Below are 20,111 nucleotides of genomic sequence, written 5' to 3' on the forward strand. Positions count from 1 at the left end.
TGAAACACACGTATACACACACACACACACACACACTCAGCATGTTTAAGAAACATACTGTAGCTGATCTCTGTACCAGTACTATTGTACACTCAGGGTAGTTTGGAGACTCGGTGAGCGACAAGAGCACTTATGCATGAAACCCTTTGGCTCTGAGGAACACTAATCAGTCAAGCCCGTACTCTGAGAAACAAGCAGGGCTGCCTGAGTGGGACAGGAGTGGGATCATTATTAATTAACACGTTTAAAAATGAAGGCACACTCTGAGACATCACTAATTACTGCTGCTGGTGCAGCACTTAAAACACATCTGAGACTCAGCACACACTGTAGGCGTGTGTGTGTGGACATGTGTGTGTGTTTGCTTAACTGTAATGTCATAACGCACACTTTTGGTTCCTCTCCTGTGTGTGGGCTGTGTTATTATTACATTACAGTAAGACAATGATTTACAATTCATTCCATTCCAACACACAGAGTGCCATGGACTCAAACTGGGTGAGCAAGTAAAACACATTTATATCATTACAGTTATTAGAAAAAGAGGTTTGTTATTTATTTTTTATTTTTTAAGTACTATGAACTGTTAAAACTGCACATTTGTAGGGGACTATTCATTATCAATAATATTGTAGGTAAACCCATCGAATTATAGTATCTCTATGAGTAAACCTTTCATCGTAAAGATAGCTCATCAAAATCCTGACAATGTAATTTAAATCAATACAGCAAAGTATCCCGATCTTTTCTTGTCTTCTTATACTTGAACACACACTTTATCTTCTCAATACCTAACTGTCTCGTCTATATTTATTGGAATCGCATAAACGCACACCTCTCTTGTGTTGCCACTCTCCCCATCCTGTTCCTAAGTGGAAAGGCAGGTCTATAGAGGATTCACACCCTGTCTGCTGTTTTAGGGAGATTAGAGGTTCTGAAATGTGAAACTCAGCATTGAGAGAAACGTGGAAGTCTTAAACCCTGGTATTTTATGTCACCTCCCCTCTTTCACATGGGTTGTTGATGACCATGTAGGTGATACTACCTGTCACATGGGTTATTGATGGACATGCAGGTGATAATACCTGTCACATGGGTTGTTGATGGACATGCAGGTGATACTACCTGTCACATGGGTTGTTGATGGACATGCAGGTGATACTACCTGTCACATGGGTTGTTGATGGACATGCAGGTGATAATACCTGTCACATGGGTTGTTGATGAACATGCAGGTGATACTACCTGTCACATGCACTGTTGATGAAAATTCTGGTGATACTACCTGTCACATGCGCTGTTGATGATAATTCTGGTGATAATACCTTTCCAGGAGAAGTAGGTTCTGTCTCTAATGGCACCCTATCTATTTCCTATACAGTGCACTACTTTTGACCGGAGTCCTATGCTCCCTGGTCAAAAGTAGTGCACTATATAGGGATAGGGTGCCATTTGGGATGTAGCCATAGAGAGATCCAACAGGATCTTTAGAGAATGAAAAATGAAGGGGCTTGACTTTTTCAACATTGAACCTTGTTCTCTCATGAAAAACACTACTTTGAAATCTAAAATCTAAATCCATCTTTCTCTTTTACCTTCTCATGAACTTCATTTCTCATTTTCCATGACTAGGTACAAATATTTAGTACAACTGGTGCTATGTCTACTGGTAGGATGTGCAGGTGAGAGACCCTCCACCCAGGCTGCTCAACTCTGACATGCTCCTACCTCCATGTAGGCCACAGGTTTGAGACAATAGACTACACAATCTGTCTCTCTGTCTTTCTCATTCTCCACCTCTCAATCTCTCTGTAGCACTTTTGTCTCTCCCTCTCTATTTCCATAATCCTTTCTGTCTAGCTCCCCATCTCCCTCTCTCTAGGGTCGTATAAATCCACCGTCAGCTTGTCTTTCTCTGGCAGTGCTGCACACCATCTCTCCCCTCTCTCCTTCTCATTCTCACTCTCTCCGCACCGGGTGGGAGGACAACATTGCTCTCAGTCAAACACACAATCCTGTTTTGTTACCTTGTAAATTATTTTCCTGGGAGGATGTTGGGCTTGGAGGAGGAAATGAGATAGAAGGCTCCTCCACCATGTGAGAAATTAGCCCAGAGATATGTGATCCTGCCTGGGCTCCCTTGGCCCCCAGCCTCCTCTCCTCCTTCTCCTCTCCCTCTTCCTCCTCCTTCCCTGGCGGCTAGCTGCTGGCCTGGCTCTGTCCTCAACACTGGGGTGAGACTAGATGGCCTGTCAGACTGCACATGTTCCTGTGATTCCTCCCAATAATACATCTGGTGTATTAGAGAGAGAGTGTATGAGCGTGTGTGTGTATGAGCGTGTGTGTGTGTGTGAGTGTGCATATGTGTGTGTGCGATAATATGCGTGAAAGGTTAATTTTAGGACAGTATATCTCTCTGTTGTCTTTATTTTACTGAAACTTGTTCTCTAATACAAATCATGCAATTAAACACTCTAGTGTAGTTGTATAGTTACACTGTCCATTATGGTGCTAAATGCATACCTGTAAAGGACACACGAGTCTATTCATTACTGATAGGTAAACACCGGTCGCTGTGCTTCACATACTGAAATGAGTTACAGCCACATGAAGTAGTAACCTTCCTGTGTGTTGGAGAATCCGTTTCCATTTTGATATGTCTATTTCCTTTACTCTGTCTCCATCTTGTGGTCAACACTGTTCTTTAACGTTGATGCGAAAAAGGTGAACGAAAGATGGAAAATGAGAAGGAATACTTATTAAAGGTATCTAAAAGGGGTTTTGAAAGGAAGTTAAATTGTTATAGACTAATTATTAAAGGTAGAATTTAAGCTAAGCAAAACCTGAAACAGTTAGATGTAGTAAAATAACAGGTCTGATTCCTGTAGTAAGCCTAAACCTCAATATCAAAGCGCATCCGCATAACGGCCTACTTGATCCTGACAATGACAAAAGACATGGAGCTCGAGACGCGCGAATTAGCCTACAAGCAACGGGAAATGTAGGCCTATACTAATTTATGAAAATAAAAACAAATCCTCTTTCTCATGGGTGTTGCTGGTGTAAACTTATCTTGCATTAACTTATCTTGAAGGATTGCATACGGGTAAATGAATGTATTTAAATGTTTCACTAAAGTACGAGAGGAACGAGAACAACATTTTCCCAACACATTAGATTTGCGCAGGGTAAAATGTAATTAAAACTAAATGTATTAGCCTACTTTGGGGAAGCGAATGACTAAATATATATCCTATAGGGAAATAAGTAGACCCAATAATATAAGTGAAATTCAACTATGTGCTTAAGTAACGACGGAGACTCAATGAGTCTGCATCGTCACTCAGTATAATAAGGGTTTGACTTAAATCCATAAAGGCATCCATTTGGTTTAACATAAAAAGTTAATTGCCTATTCAATAGGGCACGTTGAAATACAGATGCTCTGGTGTCTGTTCCCTAACGGACTGTTAGACCTAACGTTTTACATTTGATTCATATCTGAGTGTTCATACCACTTCAAGATTTTATGTTGAGCACTTGTAGACCTATGTTACTGAGCTGGTTGTTGGAAATAATTATGTATGCAGTTAAGAATAAACGTATTTAGGCCTAACCGGTTATTAATTTGCATCGGAGGGTTGTGAATAGGAGATGACAATATCTTTAAAAAAAAAATGTATTTTTTTAATGAGTTGAGTGTTTCCAAACTAAAACAAACTAACTAGCTAAACTAAATTAGGAATGTGGGATTAGGCTACTGTCTAAGATCAACTGTTGAAGAGCTAAACCAAAATATCGTAGATAGGCTACTTTATATTCTGTAGGCCTATTCCCTGATGTTTTTTAAAATTAGGCTAGTGTTATGATTCTCTTATGGTTTTGAATATGAGTAAATGACTGAATAATAAAGTGTTTTAGGCCCTAAACTCTGCCTTTATTTGTTATTTTTGTAATCAGAACCTTCAGCTGCAGGCTAAATAATTGTGATAATTAGGCCTATGATACAATAGTTGGTGCGTCAGCTTGTCAGAGCCTAACATTCCTTGACGATGGGTTTAATTTGATCATCTGTGTCAACACAGTTTGAGATCATTTTGACCCGTAGGCCTTCCATCCATTTCAATGCGGATATGCGCTTTGCTGGAAGAAAAAAACATGTCGGACCTCGCAACAGTAACTAAGGGGTGCGGCTTGATAATGTCTCTATTATGACGTCACAAAGCATGCATTTAAAAAATAGAGTTTTGTGTATTTTGGTTCAGTCATCGATATGGATGTGTACCAAGAAGTAGGTGTACCGGAGTTTGGTGCTCCTTGGCCCGCCATGACGATGCCCGAACAAGGAGTGATTGGCCAATTTACCATTTTCTTCGCGCTTATACTTGGAGGACTAAAGGATGTAGGCCTGAGTACAAAACTAGACAAGGACATTTCCTGAACATAATGTGTGCCTGCTTGTATTGAAGTAGACTAATAATGGTAGAAGTGTGAAGGGCCTGTGGCTGGTGTAGTCTATGGAGCTTAATGCAAATATGAAATGGCTTTAGTTGAAAGAGTAGTTAAATAGCAGTGGTGGAAAAAAGTACCCAATTGTCCTACATAAAAGTTAAGATACCTTAATAGAAAATCAAGTAAAAGTGAAAGTCACCCAGTAAAATACTACTTAAATAAAAGTCTAAAGGTATTTGGTTTTAAATATACTGTAATGAAACGGCAGGGAGCAGGTCTTTGAGCCCGAGGTCCGGCGCGCTATCGACTGTGCCGCAAACGCATGTTCGAGCGGCATCGTCGATTTCTGCTGAAAACCCAGGGTCCGTTACACTACTGAAGTATCAAATTTAAATGTAGCCTATAAATAATTTCAAATTCCATGTATTAACAAAACCAGAAGGCACAATGTTCTTGTTGTTTTAATTTACGGATAGCCAGGAGCACACTCCAACACTTTTTTTTAATACAAACAAAGTGTGTGTGTTTTGTGAGTCCGCCATCAGAGGCAGTAAGGATGACCAGGGCTGTTCTCTTGATAAGTGCGTGAATTGGACAATTTTCATGTCCTGCTAAGCATTCAAAATGTAACAAGTACTTTTGGGTGTCAGGGAAGATGTATGAAATGAAAAGTACATTATTTAGGGCCTCCCCATTGGCGCAGCAATCTAAGCATCACTACAGCCTGGGTCATTACCGGCCGTGACCGGGAGTCCCATAAGGTGGTTCACAATTGGCCCAGCCGGTTAGTGGGTTTTGGGGAGGCTTTACTTGGCACATCTCGCTATCTAGCCTGCGGGCTGACCTCTGTTGTCAGTTGACCATGTTGGTGCAGCTAAAAAGTAAAAGTACTACTTGAGTAGTTTTTGGGGGTAGTTTTTGGGGGATTTGTACTTTATTAAGGTACTTTACACCACTGGTAAATAGTACCCACAGAGATCCTTTATGGTAATCTACCTTTCTACCTCACTGACAGTCCATTCCATCTGATGTGAATTCCATAATAAATGGTCATGTGACATTTGTTTGTTTGTTTGTGCAGTTTCTCTTCTCTCTAGAAGAGGAATGGTTTGGAGCAACCCATCCTGGAGTGGGATGGGAGCTCACTCTCCCTGCTGCCCTGATTGTTCTTGGTGTGATATTACTATGGAGGACCGTCCTTGCGGTAAACGTTTTGTATTATTACCATGTTACAACCATTTTCAAACACTTCAATTTCCTATGGAATTGAAAGGAATTGAGGGAAAGGCTAATTTTGCCGTTTGAATGATCTTCTAATGATGTGTGATGTCGTCCATGTTTGAACGTTGTTCTCATTGCCTTGTCTCTTTTTCTCATAGATCAAAAGCAGGATACGTCTATGTGAGTTTTCCTACCTTTCATTAAGTAGCTCAGATGAGGAGAAGAAAGCTTTTGTACTTACATTTTATACAGTAGATTTAGCTCCTTAGTCATGCCTGAACCAAGACTAATTTCATATTCCCATCTGTATCTCCAGTGACTGAGACACAGCTAAACGTGAAACTCGCCCAGCTATCGAAAAAGAAATGTGACATAATGATTCAATTGTCTGAAATGGAGATACTGGTACGTTTCAGAAACTAAGTCAGACCTGGGACATTCTGGACTTGAATAACATACTTACCATGATAATTGTAATTTATGTTCTAAATCTGGTTGGCTTTAGTTGAAGGACTATGACGCGCCAGTGAAAAGGTTGCGGGCATGCCTGCAGTCCTCTCAAGAGGATAGTCAGGAGCTGGAGGTAAGCAGTAAGAGAACTATTATTCCTCAACCCCTTTAACTAGTTTCCCTGCCCTCTACAGTGTACGACCAATGTGTCATCAGGTCTAATGGACTGACATTGACTAATGTTTAGTTTCTGGAAATGTATGGAGTTGTATAGGTGCAAAGTAAAATAACTACCGGTTTACCGGTGAAAATGTATTTGAACTTTTAACTCACCGTCAAAGTATAGTCCACTTATCAATTTGTTTAATTGTCATGGTCAGACGTTTATCACACAGGTGACATTGAGCCCATCTCTTTTATCCCAAGGATATGAAGAAACAATGGGACATCAGAGCTGGAGAAATGGAGGCATTTCATCTCCAGCTCCAGGAGCGTGTTGAACGCATACAGAAACTGAAAGCTGTTGTAAGTCCATTACTGCTCAATCAAACTCACTGGTTTGGTATGATGATAAAGAGCTATCTTAATGGGGTTTCTGTTATGGCTCCCAACAGTGGGGACCGATGGAACCACTGAAAGAGCATCACGGTGGGGATGCCAGGATCCCTAGTGCCACCAACACCCAATCTACCGGTGAGTAAATCACACAGTTTGATCAGCGTGTAAAAAGTTTGCAAACTGTTTATCGACCTACTCAGCTTACTTGTCAGGATTGTTCGAGGGTAGAACCATGCGGGGTTATCTACAACTAAATGTGCATTCATCTGTTGATCAAATAACCACCTTAGTTACAGATATCAAGAGTGAGGAAAACATTGAGATCGAGGTCACTGTGATGAAGGATGCAAGCTTAGTAAGTTACTGTATAGTCTGAGTAAGCTAGGAGACATTTGGTTAAGTTGCTGAAATAAGTAGATGAAAAGAATGGGTGTGATTACAGAAAGGACCCTCTTTTTAGTTTACCCCAAAACTGTAAATACTATAATATTTTACAATGGATCAGTTGTTTGCTGTAGCACTTAAAAATGCAGAATCTTCTACAGATCAACACCACACTGGAGGAGGTGAACAGGGGTCTTCGGGGTAGGCTATGTTACAAACACACAACATATGTCCCACCAGCCAGAATCACTTTATTCTGTATTGATATGTTCTTTACTTTACATGTTTATCTGTTTACTTTGCAACAGACAAAAATTGTCAGCTTGAAGAGAAGAATGCCGCTCTACATCAAAAACTCCACAGCACTGAGAAGATGTATAGACAGACTCTAAACGAGCTGTAAGTGGATTTTGATATTAGTTTGATCACATTCGGATTTGTGCTCATTCACATGACATGTACATTGGTGTTTTGTCTTTTCACAGGACCAAAGCCCTGATTCAAGGCAAACATGAGGAAAAGCAACATGTAAGTAAGCCTAAGACAGCCTGCCAAATACTGATCCATAACCGCTCAATAGTAAGCTAAACTAAACTTAAACCAAACCATAAGCCCCAGTATCAACACTCGTATTGGGTCACGTGATAGGATGTCTTTGCACACATTTATAATGCAATTTTTGTTTTCTCTTCAGATTGCCACACTACAAGAGAAAATCCAGACCATATCTGTGAGTAGAACATTCACTTTAAAGTTAGCTACTGTAGTTGCACTAAGGTGTTATTAGCTACGTTTTGCTAGTTACTCTGTGTCTTGCTGTACACTAAGATATACAGTGTTGCTTGAATGTATGTAAACCCTACAGGGCTGGTCATTATCTTGCTATAAAATAAACATATAAAATCCTTATCTAAACTCCAATCCGTAAGAAAAACATTCCAAGTAAGTGACAGAAACCAAAAAATTATGATATATTTTATTTAACAGAAACTCAGATTTGATGTGTGCAAAATACATGAACTCCTTCAGTCAATCGTTTGTGGCACCTCCATTAGCAGTGATAGTAAACGTCTCCTATATCCAGTAATCAGTTTCTGACATCTGTTTTGAGGGATTTTTGCCCACTCCTCCTTACAGAACTCAGCCAATTGAGTGAGGTTTGAGGGGTGTCTGGCATGAACTTCCTGTTTCAGGTCCTGCCACAGCATCTCGATTAAAAGGGGGTCAGGACTTTGACTTGGCCAATCCAAAACACAATTCTTTCTCATGATGGTAGATCTGGTTGAATGCTTTGGGTCATTGTCTTGTTGGAAGCCACATTTTCGACCCAGCTTCAGCTCCTTGACTGATGACCTGGCGTTCTGTTCAAGATTCTCCTGGTATACCTCAGAAGCCATGGTTCTTTTAATGATGTGGAGTCATCTGGATCCAGAGGAGGAAAAGCAGCCCCAATTCTTGACATTCCCAGTACCATGCTTGATTGTTGGGATAAGGTTATTTTGGTGGTGGGCAGTGTTGGGTTTTTGCCAAACATAGCGGTGATGATTGTGACCAAAAAGGTCAATTTTTTGATTAATTGATCCAGAGAATGGACTTCCAGAAACACTCAGGTTTGTACAGATGGTCTCTGGCAAATTTAAGACGGGCAGTTTGGTTATTTTTTGACAGCGGAGGCTTCTTCCTAGAACCCCCCCCCATGAATGGCATTTGGATTCAGTGTTCTTATTATTGAAGCTTGCACAGTTATCGGAGATGCAGCAAGGGAGATCTGCAAATCTCTAGATGTTATGTTTGGGTTTGCTTTTACCTGATTTACTTTTGTTCTTGTGGCTCTTGGGGATATTTTGGAAGGGCGTCCACTTCTAGGCCGACTTGCTGTCATGTTAAATGCTCTCCATTTGTAAATGCCTCAAAGTGGACTGAGCTCAAATATTTTAAAGAGGATTTTATAGCCTTCTCCCAGACTGATGTGCTCTCACTACCCTCGTCCTGATGTCCTCTGAGATCTCCTTTCCTCTTGGCATGGTGTGCTTTGCATTCACCTGGATGGGTAACACCAAACTGACCAGGTTTCTTATCTCTATTAACATAGTCCAGCCCAAACTCTGTCCTAACGATCTCTCCTTTTATTGGTTCATTTGGTGCCCAAGTATGTACCCACCTTATTCGACATACTTACTGATTTAACCAATGCAACTTGGGGTTCAATTATTTTTGCACCTGCAATAATTCCTTTAAAAACAAAACATTCTACTACACGCATGATTTATTCTTCACCAACATATAGTATTGGTAAATATTAACCTGTTATGTCAGATCAAAAAGACTAATTCTGATTCAATTAAGATTTTAATGTAAAAACTACAATATATCTGTAATTGCACAAGGGGACCACATACTTTCAAGTAGTACTGTAATTTGTTTATTGTCTTTAGCGGAGAGCCTCTGCTGCTGAGCATACTCTGGCCATGGAGAAGAATGAGGCAGCGCTACTCCGCCAGAGGTGAGTCCATGAATCAATGAATTCTATTGAAATATATTACTGTCGGAGGCATGTCAAGTGCTAAAACTCGACTGGACCATGCCACGGTTTCGTCGGGTTCTAGTCACTACTCGGCGTCTGTCTTAGTGTTCTTCCTCTCTGTCTTCATCCACCTACCTCTCTCCCAAGCCTCTACTTCCTACTACAGCAGGAGTGTCTCCTTTAAAAGACGAAGAAAAAAAAAACATTATTGATGAGTGTACATCTGAATTGTGTCCTATAGAAGGGAATTTCATTCCATCCTTAACCCTAAAACGTAATTTACATTCTATGTCACTAAATGCTACAAACGCAACTTCTTTTTGTGGTCAGTTGAGTGCTTATGCCACGCTCACGTGCTCGTCGGAACTTCCTACTTTCTAGGAAATACGACTGTTTCATTCATGTGCTTTTTGGTTGGAATAATTATCCAACCAATACGATTTTAGCTATCTTGATAAACTAGTTGACGTTGCTCATAATTACGTTAGCTAGCATCCTTAACATTGACAATATGGCCAAACTATCTACATTATCAAATGGCAAATGTCGCCTAATTATCCATTTTAACTGGGTTGTAAGTTGTCAAAAACGTATTCGCTGTCATCTTTTGGTTGAAACGGTAACAACTCGGCAACAGCTTTTCTCAGTTTCCCACTTGTAATTCCGATTTGGAGGGTCGTTCAAGGGAAACTTCCTAGTTTGAATTTGGTTTGAACTATTATAGCACCTGAACGTGGCATTAGTCCAGATCTACCCTGTTAGGAACAATTTGGGCAGTCCTCTCTAAGAACTGTGATTTCTTTCTAGGATATTTCAACTAACCTCAAAGAAGCTGAAAATAGGAAAACCTGGGTTCCTGATCAAGACCATCCCCAAGCCCCCGAAAACAACCAAGACCAACAAACCCTTCTTGAAAACCTGCAAAGTTGTGAAAGCTTTCAAAGCACTAATGAAGATATGAAGGCAAATGCATACAATTGTACATTTGGTGCAATTATTCTCAGGACACGGGGTGAAGCAGAGTACAATAAATAAATACAGATACCTTATTCCATCAAACAACTGCAAGAAGTCTTCTTTAAAATCAACCAAGCTAAATTGGACACGTGTTTTATGTCATTTATATGGTAGGTCTCATTAGATATCATCCAACTCTTTAAAAATGCCTTTGTATGCAGATTTCTGCTCTGTTGCCATTAGGTAAGATTACAACTCCATGGTGCTTACCTGCCAAGACCACCATAGAAGCCATATATCCCATCAATTACCAAAGCCAAATGGTAGGCCTATGATAAAGTCTATTTTCTAGGTCTCCAGGGCTATTTTGGAGACGGGAAACCCCAACGTGAAGGTCCTCACTTTGCAACCCAGACTCTCTTTAGGGGTCCTGAGCTGTCCAAGAAACCTAGATATCTTAACAGCTGTAGATGGTTCACTTGAGTGCTTTGCGCTGAAGCACGAAAATGACGAGTGGACGAATAGATGTCCATTGGATAGCCGTGATCATATTGGCATCATGTTCTCACAAGGACATAGGTCATGGGGTGGCAGGGTAGCCTAGTGGTTAGAGTGTTGGACTAAGAACCGGAAGGTTGCAAGTTCAAAACCCAGAGCTGACAAGGTACTACCCCTGAACAGGCAGATAACCCACTGTTCCTAGGCCGTCATTGAAAATAAGAATTTGTTCTTAACTGACTTGCCTGCTTAAATAAAGGTTAAAAAAGTGATGTGAAATTTGAAGGCCTAATGCCATTTTTGGGTTTCTGTTTCCTTCCTGATAGCCAGCTAACATGATCATTTATGCAAAGTAGGGCTTGCTATTGGTTAATAGTTCAATGCAAAAAATACCAGAAAGGCATATTGATCATATCCGACGATGGCTTGTAATTCAATGTGGATATACAGTATAGTGCCCAACAATGTTGCAACCATGCTACAGGCGTTATGTTGCCTGTTATGATAATGCTGCCTATAGAAGAAGAAAAACCCCATTAATGACTGACTAGCACTAGCCTATTCCACCACAATAGGTCGCTGTGTTACCACTTTTCCTCCCTTCCTTTCCCTCCCTCCCCTCCAACCATGGTCCTGCGTAGACTGCTGATGAGTTAATGCCATTCTGGTGGTTATTCTCCTAGATTTCTCTCCTTGGTCTGGTCTAGACCTGTGGCAGAGGTCAAATTGTAGACGTAATGGCCACTGTCATTGCAGGCCTATTAGAATTGTGCTTTATGACCAATTTGAACATTTCGTAGACTTGCATTCAGCAACAGATAGTCATCAATAGTGGGGTTGAAGCGTACTGTTTGGGAAAGCCCATCCTATGTTAATAGTTGAAAAAGGCTTCTTGCAGACCAGGGTTGGCCGCATGTGGTCTCGTTGGGCAGGGGGCTTGCCTTGGAGGAGATTGGCCATTAGTTCCGCTTCCTTTGACTCTGTAGCGCACGGGAATTAGTAGAATCTCGCTGAATAGGCATCTGTAGCCTACGCAAGCAGGGCTGCTGTGTAGTACTAGTAGCCTAGTAGGCGCAGCAGCGAGACAAGCAGGCGAGCAGAGCAGAGCCGTCGCTGGCGTATACAGTGGATTTACAATAGACGAACGCGTTGAACGGCGGCACTTGAACCAGAGGAATTAGTGTGGGCCGTTCTGAAATGGCAGCGGAATCGACCCGGAGATTCACGAAGAACCTGCTCAAGCCCGGGAGTGCGGCGGAGATAAGGCAGACGGCATCCAATGCTATCAGACATTCGGCAATGACGGTGAGTCGATGGGGAAAAACAAAGGTTACGACTGCACCTTCTTCAGTAATGCTGAGTAGGCCTATATTACAGAGCTCGATGTGTAGGGTTCCCCCTGTACCCTACAATGACGCTATACAGCCTAGAGCCACCCATTGATTGTGAATTGACTGTTGGAGATGCGAGCCGCACCATTTGCACCCTGACCCCGACGTTAAGAATTGTGTTGACGCGATTTGGGTTTAATGAACACAGCTGGTACATTTGAATTGTGATATCAACTGTGATATGCCTGCATGTTTGCAGCGAAGGGAAGTTTGTCTCTTGCAGCATCAAGACAATGTTGCATTCGTGTAAAAATGATTTCTTTAAATGGGCTACAATGTTGCATTTGATGAGGACATGGGTCGAGGTTTGTGAATGCTTATCCTTAATAACGTTACCCATCTCACGGTTTTACTCGTTTCGAGATTTGCTGCTCAAATCGAAGCAGCCGCCTATTCTCTAGTGATTTTCGGTATTTTCCATGCTGCCTGGTTGAAATAAATAAATAACGGTCCTGGTTGTAGCCTAGTCCTTGGCTTTCCGCGGGAAATGCCCTCCTGCCTTGAGCCGAGGATGCTGAATGACGTAAGCAGTAGTAACATCAGCCCAGTTTGTGTGTGTGTAAAGAAAAAAACAGCGGTGCGATGGGGTGAGACAACGTAGCTTATTTTACCCCACCCATTCACACATTTCGGATGGATTGGCATTTTAATTAAGATACATTGGCTCTGGAAGATGTATGTGTTGTACCTACCAGTGGAGGCTCCTCAGAGGAGTAAGGGGAGGATCATCCTCAGTGATTTTCATAAAAATTAAAATAGTGAAATATTGAAAGTTAGAAACTACTCTAAAACTATTAAATATATGAATATTTCACTCAAATGTATTAATGAATGTCAACAGTAGCCTCAACCTCACACTCTGTGGTAGCACAATGGTGTAGTCAGAGGACAGCTCGTTTCCGTTCTCCTCTGGGTACATTGACGTCAATGCAAAACCTAGGAGGCTCATGGTAATCACCCCTTCCGTAGACTTACACAGTAATTATTATTATTATTATGACAACTTCCGAAGGACGTCCTCCAATCTAATAGAGCTCTTGCAGCATGAACTGACATGTTGTCCACCCAATCAAAGGAACGGAGAATGAATATAGTACTGAAAGCATAAGCTACAGCTAGCTAGCACTGCAGTGCATACAATGTGGTGAGCAGTTGACTCAAAGAGAATATCAATTGTTTAACAGTTTTGAACAGATTAATTTCTTCAAATATGAAGGAGAAGAGGGAGAGAGAGAGGAATATTTTGTTATATTTTTTGTTCACTTGCACTTACTTAGCTAGCGAACGCAGCAAGCTAGTTTAGCCTAATCAAACAACCGGCTCCGGAACTCTTCCAAGTCAAGGCAAGCTTTTGGTTTGATTAAGTTATTGCCAATGCGGCCGGCCGGTGTAACTGCTAAACTGCTTACTGTACTTGCATGACTACATGATTGTTTGCTAACGAGTTCTAGTAGCTATGTTGACTATGACATTAGTAAATATGGTGACAACAATGTAGGCTGTGTGTAGCGGATAGTGGTTATGGCATGAAGGTTTGGCTTGAAAATGTTTTTTTTTTGCCTGGTCACAGTCCACAAGCAAAGGGAAAAGGTGAAAGGAGGGGAGCGTGTAGTTTCGAGAAGGAATATACAATGAGCAAAGGGATTATGCTGTCTGAAAGTGACTTCTAGCAACGTGAACTGTGTTTACAGGTGATCAAGGATGTAATTCGTTCCGTCGATTCTGTTTAAAAACATTTCTTAAACAGAAGCAGACGGAACAAAATGGGGATGAACATACCTGAATTTGTCCAATAGAAATTCTTGTTTGCAACTGTTGGACTAATGATTACATCCTAGATGAGCTAGATGCAGGCAAGAGTGGGCAAGGCGGTATTGAATGTGTCAAATCAAATCAAATTTTATTTGTCACATACACATAGTTAGCAGATGTTAATGCGAGTGTAGCGAAATGCTTGTGCTTCTAGTTTCGACAATACAGTAATAACCAACAAGTAATGTAACTAACAATTCCAAAACTACTGTCTTATACACAGTAAGGGGATAAAGAATATGTACATAAAGATATATGAATGAATGATGGCACAGAGCAGCATAGGCAAGATACAGTAGATGGTATCGAGTACAGTATATACATATGAGATGAGTATGTAAGCAAAGTGGCATAGTTAGTTGCTAGTGATACATGTATTACATAAGGATGCAGTAGATGATATAGAGTACAGTATATACGTATGCATATGAGATGAATAATGTAGGGTATGTCTGTCACCATGATTACTCAAATTTGTCTCACGACCTGTGCACCTTTTATTGTAAAACTTTAATTGTTGTAGCGACTTCATGATGGGGGGGGGGGGAGATCATCCTCCCTCATCTTAAATGACACCAACCGCTACTGTCCCACTCCTCTTCAATGGCCAAAGTTGCTGGATATTGTTGGGAACTGGAACACACTGTCGTACACGTCCACCCAGAGCATCCCAAACATGCTCGATGGGTGTCATGTCTGAGTATTCATGCCATGGAAGAACTGGCATATTTTAAGCTTCCAGGAATTGTGTACAGATCCTTGCAACACGGGGCCGTGCATTATCATGCGGATACATGAGGTGAGGGTAGTGGATGAATGGCACGACAATGGGTCTCAGGATCTCATTAATTGTATCTCTGTACGTTCAAATTGCCATCGATAAAATGCAATTGTGTTTGTTGTCCGTAGCTTATGCCTGCCCATACTATAACCCCACCACAGGGCACTCTGTTCACATCAGCAAACTGCTCGCTCACACATTCACTTTTAACCTGTTAATTGAAATGCATTCCAGGTGACTACCTCATGAAGCTGGTTGAAAAGGGTGTGCAAAGCTGTCATCAAGGCAAAGGGTGACTACTTTGAAGAATATCAAATATCAAATATATTTGGATTTGTTTACCACTTTTTGGGGTTACGATATGATTCCGTATGTGTTATTTCATAGTGTTGATGTCTTCACTATTATTCTACAATGTAGAAAAAAATAAATAAATAAAGAACAACCCTTGAATGATTCGGTGTGTCCAAACTAGAGGTTGACCAATTATGATTTTTTCAACGCTGATACCGATTATTGGAGGACATTAAAAGCCGATACAGATTAATCGGACGATTTTTGAAATTAATTTGTAATAATGACAATTACAACAATACTGAATGAACACTTATTTTAACTTAATACATCAATAATAATAATAATAATGAAACATGTTCAATTTGGTTTAAATAATGCAAAAACAAAGTGTTGTGGAAGAAAGTAAAAGTGCAATATGTGCCATGTAAGAAAGCTAACGTTTAAGTTCCTTGCTCAGAACATGAGAACATATGAAAGCTGGTGGTTCCTTTTAACACGAGTCTTCAATATTCCCAGGTAAGAAGTTTTAGGTTGTAGTTATTATAGGAATTATAGGACTATTTCTCTCTCTACCATTTGTATTTCATATGCCTTTGACTATTGGATGTTCTTATAGGCACTTTAGTATTGCCAGTGTAACAGTATAGCTCCCGTCCCTCTCCTCGCTCCTACCTGGGCTCGAACCAGGAACACATCGACAACAGCCACCTTCGAAGCAGCGTTACCCATGCAGAGCAAGGGGAACAACTACTCCAAGTCTCAGAGCGAGTGACGTTTGAAACGCTATGAGCGCGTACCCCGCTAACAAGCTAAACATTTCACATCACATCTCGGGAGTTGATAGGCTTGAAGTCATAAACAGCAGAGCAACTGGTAAAATGCACGAAAGTGCTGTTTGAATGAATGCTTATGAGCCTGCTGGTGCCTACCATCACTCAGTCAGACTGCTCTATCAAATCATAGACTTAATTATAACATAATAACACACAGAAATGTGAGCGTTAGGTCATTAATATGGCCGGAAACTATCATCTCGAAAACAAGACGTTTATTCTTTCAGTGAAATACGGAACCGTTCCGTATTTTATCTAAGGGGTGGCATCCATCAGTCTAAATATTCCTGTTACATTGCACAACCTTCAATGTTATTTCAGAATTACGTAAAATTCTGGGAAATTAGTTTGCAATGAGCCAGGCTGCTCAAACTGTTGCATATACCCTGACTCTGCGTGCAATGAACGCAAGAGAAGTGACACAATTTCACCTAGTTAATATTGCCTGCTAACCTGGATTTCTTTTAGCTAAATATGCAGGTTTAAACATATATACTTCTGTGTATTTATTTTTAAAAAGGCATTGGTGTTTATGGTTAAGTACACGTTGGAGCAACGACAGTCCTTTTTCGCAAATACACACTGCATCGATTATATGCTACGCAGTACACAGGACACGCTAGATAAACTAGTAATATCATCAACCATGTGTAGTTATAACTAGTGATTATGATTGATTAAGTTTAATGCTTGCTAGCAACTTACCTTGGCTTCTTACTGCATTCGCGTAACAGGCGGGCTCCTCGTGAGAAAGGTGCTTAGAGTTTTGGACTAGTTAACCGTAGGGTTGCAAGATTGAATCCCTGAGCTGACAAGGTAAAAATCTGTCGTTCTGCCCCTGAACAAGGCAGTTAACCCAACCGTTCCTAGGCCGTCATTGAAAATAAGAATGTGTTCTTAACTGACTTGCCTAGTTAAATAAAGGTGTAAAAATATATATTTTAAAACATTTGCAAAATCGGCATCAAAAATGACCGATTTCTGATTGTTAGGAAAACTTTAAATCTGCCCCAATTAATCGGCCATTCCGATTTAATCGGCCGACCTCTAGTCCAAACTTTCGACTGGTACTGTATATGTGTATGTATAGACAGTATATCAATAGAACAGGTGTGTTGTCTGTATTTCAGGGCAGGGTACCGGGCGGAAGCCGGCTAGTAATGACTTTTTAAAACACTATTGGACTGGCGATTTTAAAAGTTGTTTTTCAGCCTCGGTCCCAGCTTTGATGCACCTGTACTGTCTCCGCCAACTAGAAGGAACAGGCCTTAGCTCGTGTGTCTGACGTCCTTGATGATCATCTTGGCCATCCTGTGACACCGGGTGTTGTGGATGTCATGGAGGGCAGGCAGTGTGCCCCCGGTGATGACCGCACCACACTCTGGAGAGACCTGCGTTTGCGGGCTGTGCAGTTTCTGCACCAGGCGGTGATGCACCACGTTTCTTCAGCTTCCTGAGGTTGAAGAGGCGCTCTTGCACTTTCTTTAGCACTCTGTCGACGTGAAGGGATCATTTCAGGTCCTCGGTGATGTGCACGTCAAGGAACTTGAAGCTTTTGACCCTCTCCACTGCGGCCCCGTCGATGGGGATAGGGGGCGTTCTCTCTCTGCTGTCTCCTGTAATCCACGATCAGCTCGTTTGTTTTGTTGACGGTAAGGGAGAGGTTATTTTCCTACCACCATTCCCCCAGGGCTCTCACTTCCTCCCTGTAGACCAGTGTTCTCCAACTTTCGCCCACGTGTGGCTTTCTATTTAATTGTTGGACATAAGACTGTAAAAACACCAGCATATCAGCTCCAAGGCATTCCCGCTCATAATAGAGACATGGTATATATGTGATCGTATTCAAATGTCAGACGTTTTTGAAATGATTGTCTTTGTCAAATATTATATCTGTTTGAGCTTCTTGCCGTCAATTTGCAGTCTACAAATTATTTGCAATTATGTTTCGGACCCCTGACAATCCGCTAAAGAGGAAATCAACCAGCGGCTGAATCTAGTTGATGATTCCTGCTTTAAGCTGTATCTTCAGTGTTGGTAATCGGGCCTACCACTGTTATGTCGTCAGCAAACTAGATGGTTGAGTTGAGTTGTAAACCATAAATATTGATGCATTACTAGCTCAAACACAATCTGCAAATTTGAGAAGTTAATTAGTGGGTAATGGTAATTTCAGAACCAAAGTGGGGTTGGATTTAGGCTACTTTGTCCCCCCTAATCTGATAGTGGTAGTGGCGTGATAGATGCTTAGTCTCCCTTATGGCTCAGATCAGGTGCCTACATAGTATACCCCATAGACATACATCATTTACACACGCACACACACACACGTCAGCTCAGACAGATCCAGCCCAAAGAGGCCCAACTCTTTAGCTATATCGGCAGCAGATTTGAATTTAGAATGGAAAATAAATGTGTTGATGCAACATGTGAGTGCGTTGAACCAAATCGCACTGATTTCTTTCTCTAATCAAACCGAATCGTACCAAATCGTTTCAAACTAAATTCCAAACTAAAACGTATTGTTCCTGTATCATATCAGAACCTATGTATCTAGATACATATCGAATTGTCTTGAAAGGTAAAGATGTACATCCCTAGTGACTAGTTTCCCTGCAGATGAACCAAGATAAAGGTCAGAGTCACCCTCCATCTTTCCCCATAGGGCCTGCAGGGTCCTGTGCCTCCTGAGGCTGATCAGCTTCACTTTCTCATCAGCCCTGAGAACAGGGGGGGAGGGAAGGCATAGAAATATGATCTAGATTCTATTTATATGGGGGAGTGGAACATATAGAACAAATGAATATAGGACCTCTATGTAATTCTATGGAGGGAACCGCCCAGCCAGGATTAGTGTCCATTGGAATTGAAGTCAGTTTTAGGAAGTAAACTGAAATTCTATACAATTTCCTTGGGACTTCTCAATCAAGCTACTTTTGCATTTGAAATTCAAATCACTTCCTGGATTGACTGTCTTCAATGCTAATGGACCTAAACCCTGTAACTTAGAAGCCAGTAGTAGCTAGTAACACACACATTTTGCTGCACCTGCTATAACATCTGCTAAACTGTGTACGCGACCAATATACTTTGATTTGATGACAGCCAGCCTCTCATGTACTTCAAACGCCCTGACCACATAGTGGAAGATCGAATGTGTTGCTGATACACAATGGCGTTGGCATACTATAATAACAGTCAAACACTTCTATTATTTGTAATTAAATGTGACATTTTCCCGCCCCTTGCTTGATATCAGATCAAACTGCAATGTCAAGAGCTCTTGAGCCTGTCCACGGAGATGGCAAAGGCACACAATGTTGGAGTCCTCAGTTGGAGTCTTTCTCTTTGAGCTGTCTGACAGGCTAGTCTCTCTCTCTCTCTCTCTCGCTCTCTCTCTTTTCCAGATCTTCTACCTACCTCGAAAAGAACAACCATCTCAAATTGTTCTGAATTTGTTTCTATCAGAAACAGATAAGATTTGGCATTCCCGCAACATCATTCTGTTGAAATATAATTTGATCTCTGCGAAAGATAGAAAACTGAAAACTGGTTCTGTGTCTGACAGTAGTAGTATACCCTGTTCAGAGAAATTAGTCATTGAAGTTTTTAGGTTTATGTCTCAATTTACATCCTGATATTACCAGGTTCTGACCACTAGATGGTGCTGTTCCAGGTGATTTTGTATTGTATTTTTAAGACCCCCCCCCCCCTCAATATTAGAGTGAAAGATGGTTTCCTTACCTTGTAAGCAGCCTATGGACATGATATGACAGCAATCCATGCGTTGGCTTTGTTTTCCACTGTTTCAAATAGGTACCATTCACTTGCATTGGATTTGTGCTACACATGGGGTGGTAAGTAGCCTAGTGGGTAGAGCGTTGGACTAGTAACCAAAAGGTTTCTAGATCGAATCCCTGAGCTTACAAGGTAAAAAGCTGTTGTTCTGCCCC

At 41.2% G+C, this 20,111-nt stretch overlaps 2 protein-coding genes across 3 annotated transcripts in view; both read left to right on the forward strand.

Annotated features, from left to right (window-relative positions):
* Window positions 1-4,275: 4,275 nt before the first annotated feature.
* On the forward strand, window positions 4,276-10,620 carry LOC123992420 (transport and Golgi organization protein 1 homolog). Its single transcript, XM_046293561.1, has 14 exons — window positions 4,276-4,402; window positions 5,534-5,656; window positions 5,832-5,853; window positions 5,990-6,078; window positions 6,179-6,256; window positions 6,550-6,648; window positions 6,738-6,816; window positions 6,972-7,036; window positions 7,227-7,266; window positions 7,374-7,464; window positions 7,551-7,593; window positions 7,760-7,795; window positions 9,501-9,568; window positions 10,397-10,620. Exons 1-14 carry the CDS (start codon window positions 4,328-4,330, stop codon window positions 10,548-10,550), a joined length of 1,062 nt encoding a protein of 353 aa, XP_046149517.1. The 5' UTR covers window positions 4,276-4,327; the 3' UTR covers window positions 10,551-10,620.
* A 1,125-nt stretch (window positions 10,621-11,745) lies between these two features.
* The window catches only part of LOC123993121 (dedicator of cytokinesis protein 10-like), a 185,925-nt gene continuing 177,559 nt past the window's right edge, over window positions 11,746-20,111 (forward strand). For both annotated transcript variants that reach the window (XM_046294930.1, XM_046294931.1), the window contains exon 1: window positions 11,746-12,349. In XM_046294930.1, coding sequence (XP_046150886.1) covers window positions 12,242-12,349 — 108 coding nt within the window. In that variant the 5' untranslated portion in view covers window positions 11,746-12,241. The remainder of the gene's footprint in view (window positions 12,350-20,111) is intronic.

Source organism: Oncorhynchus gorbuscha, linkage group LG13 (genome assembly GCF_021184085.1).
Source record: "Oncorhynchus gorbuscha isolate QuinsamMale2020 ecotype Even-year linkage group LG13, OgorEven_v1.0, whole genome shotgun sequence".
In the NCBI taxonomy this organism is placed as follows: Eukaryota; Metazoa; Chordata; class Actinopteri; order Salmoniformes; family Salmonidae; genus Oncorhynchus; species Oncorhynchus gorbuscha.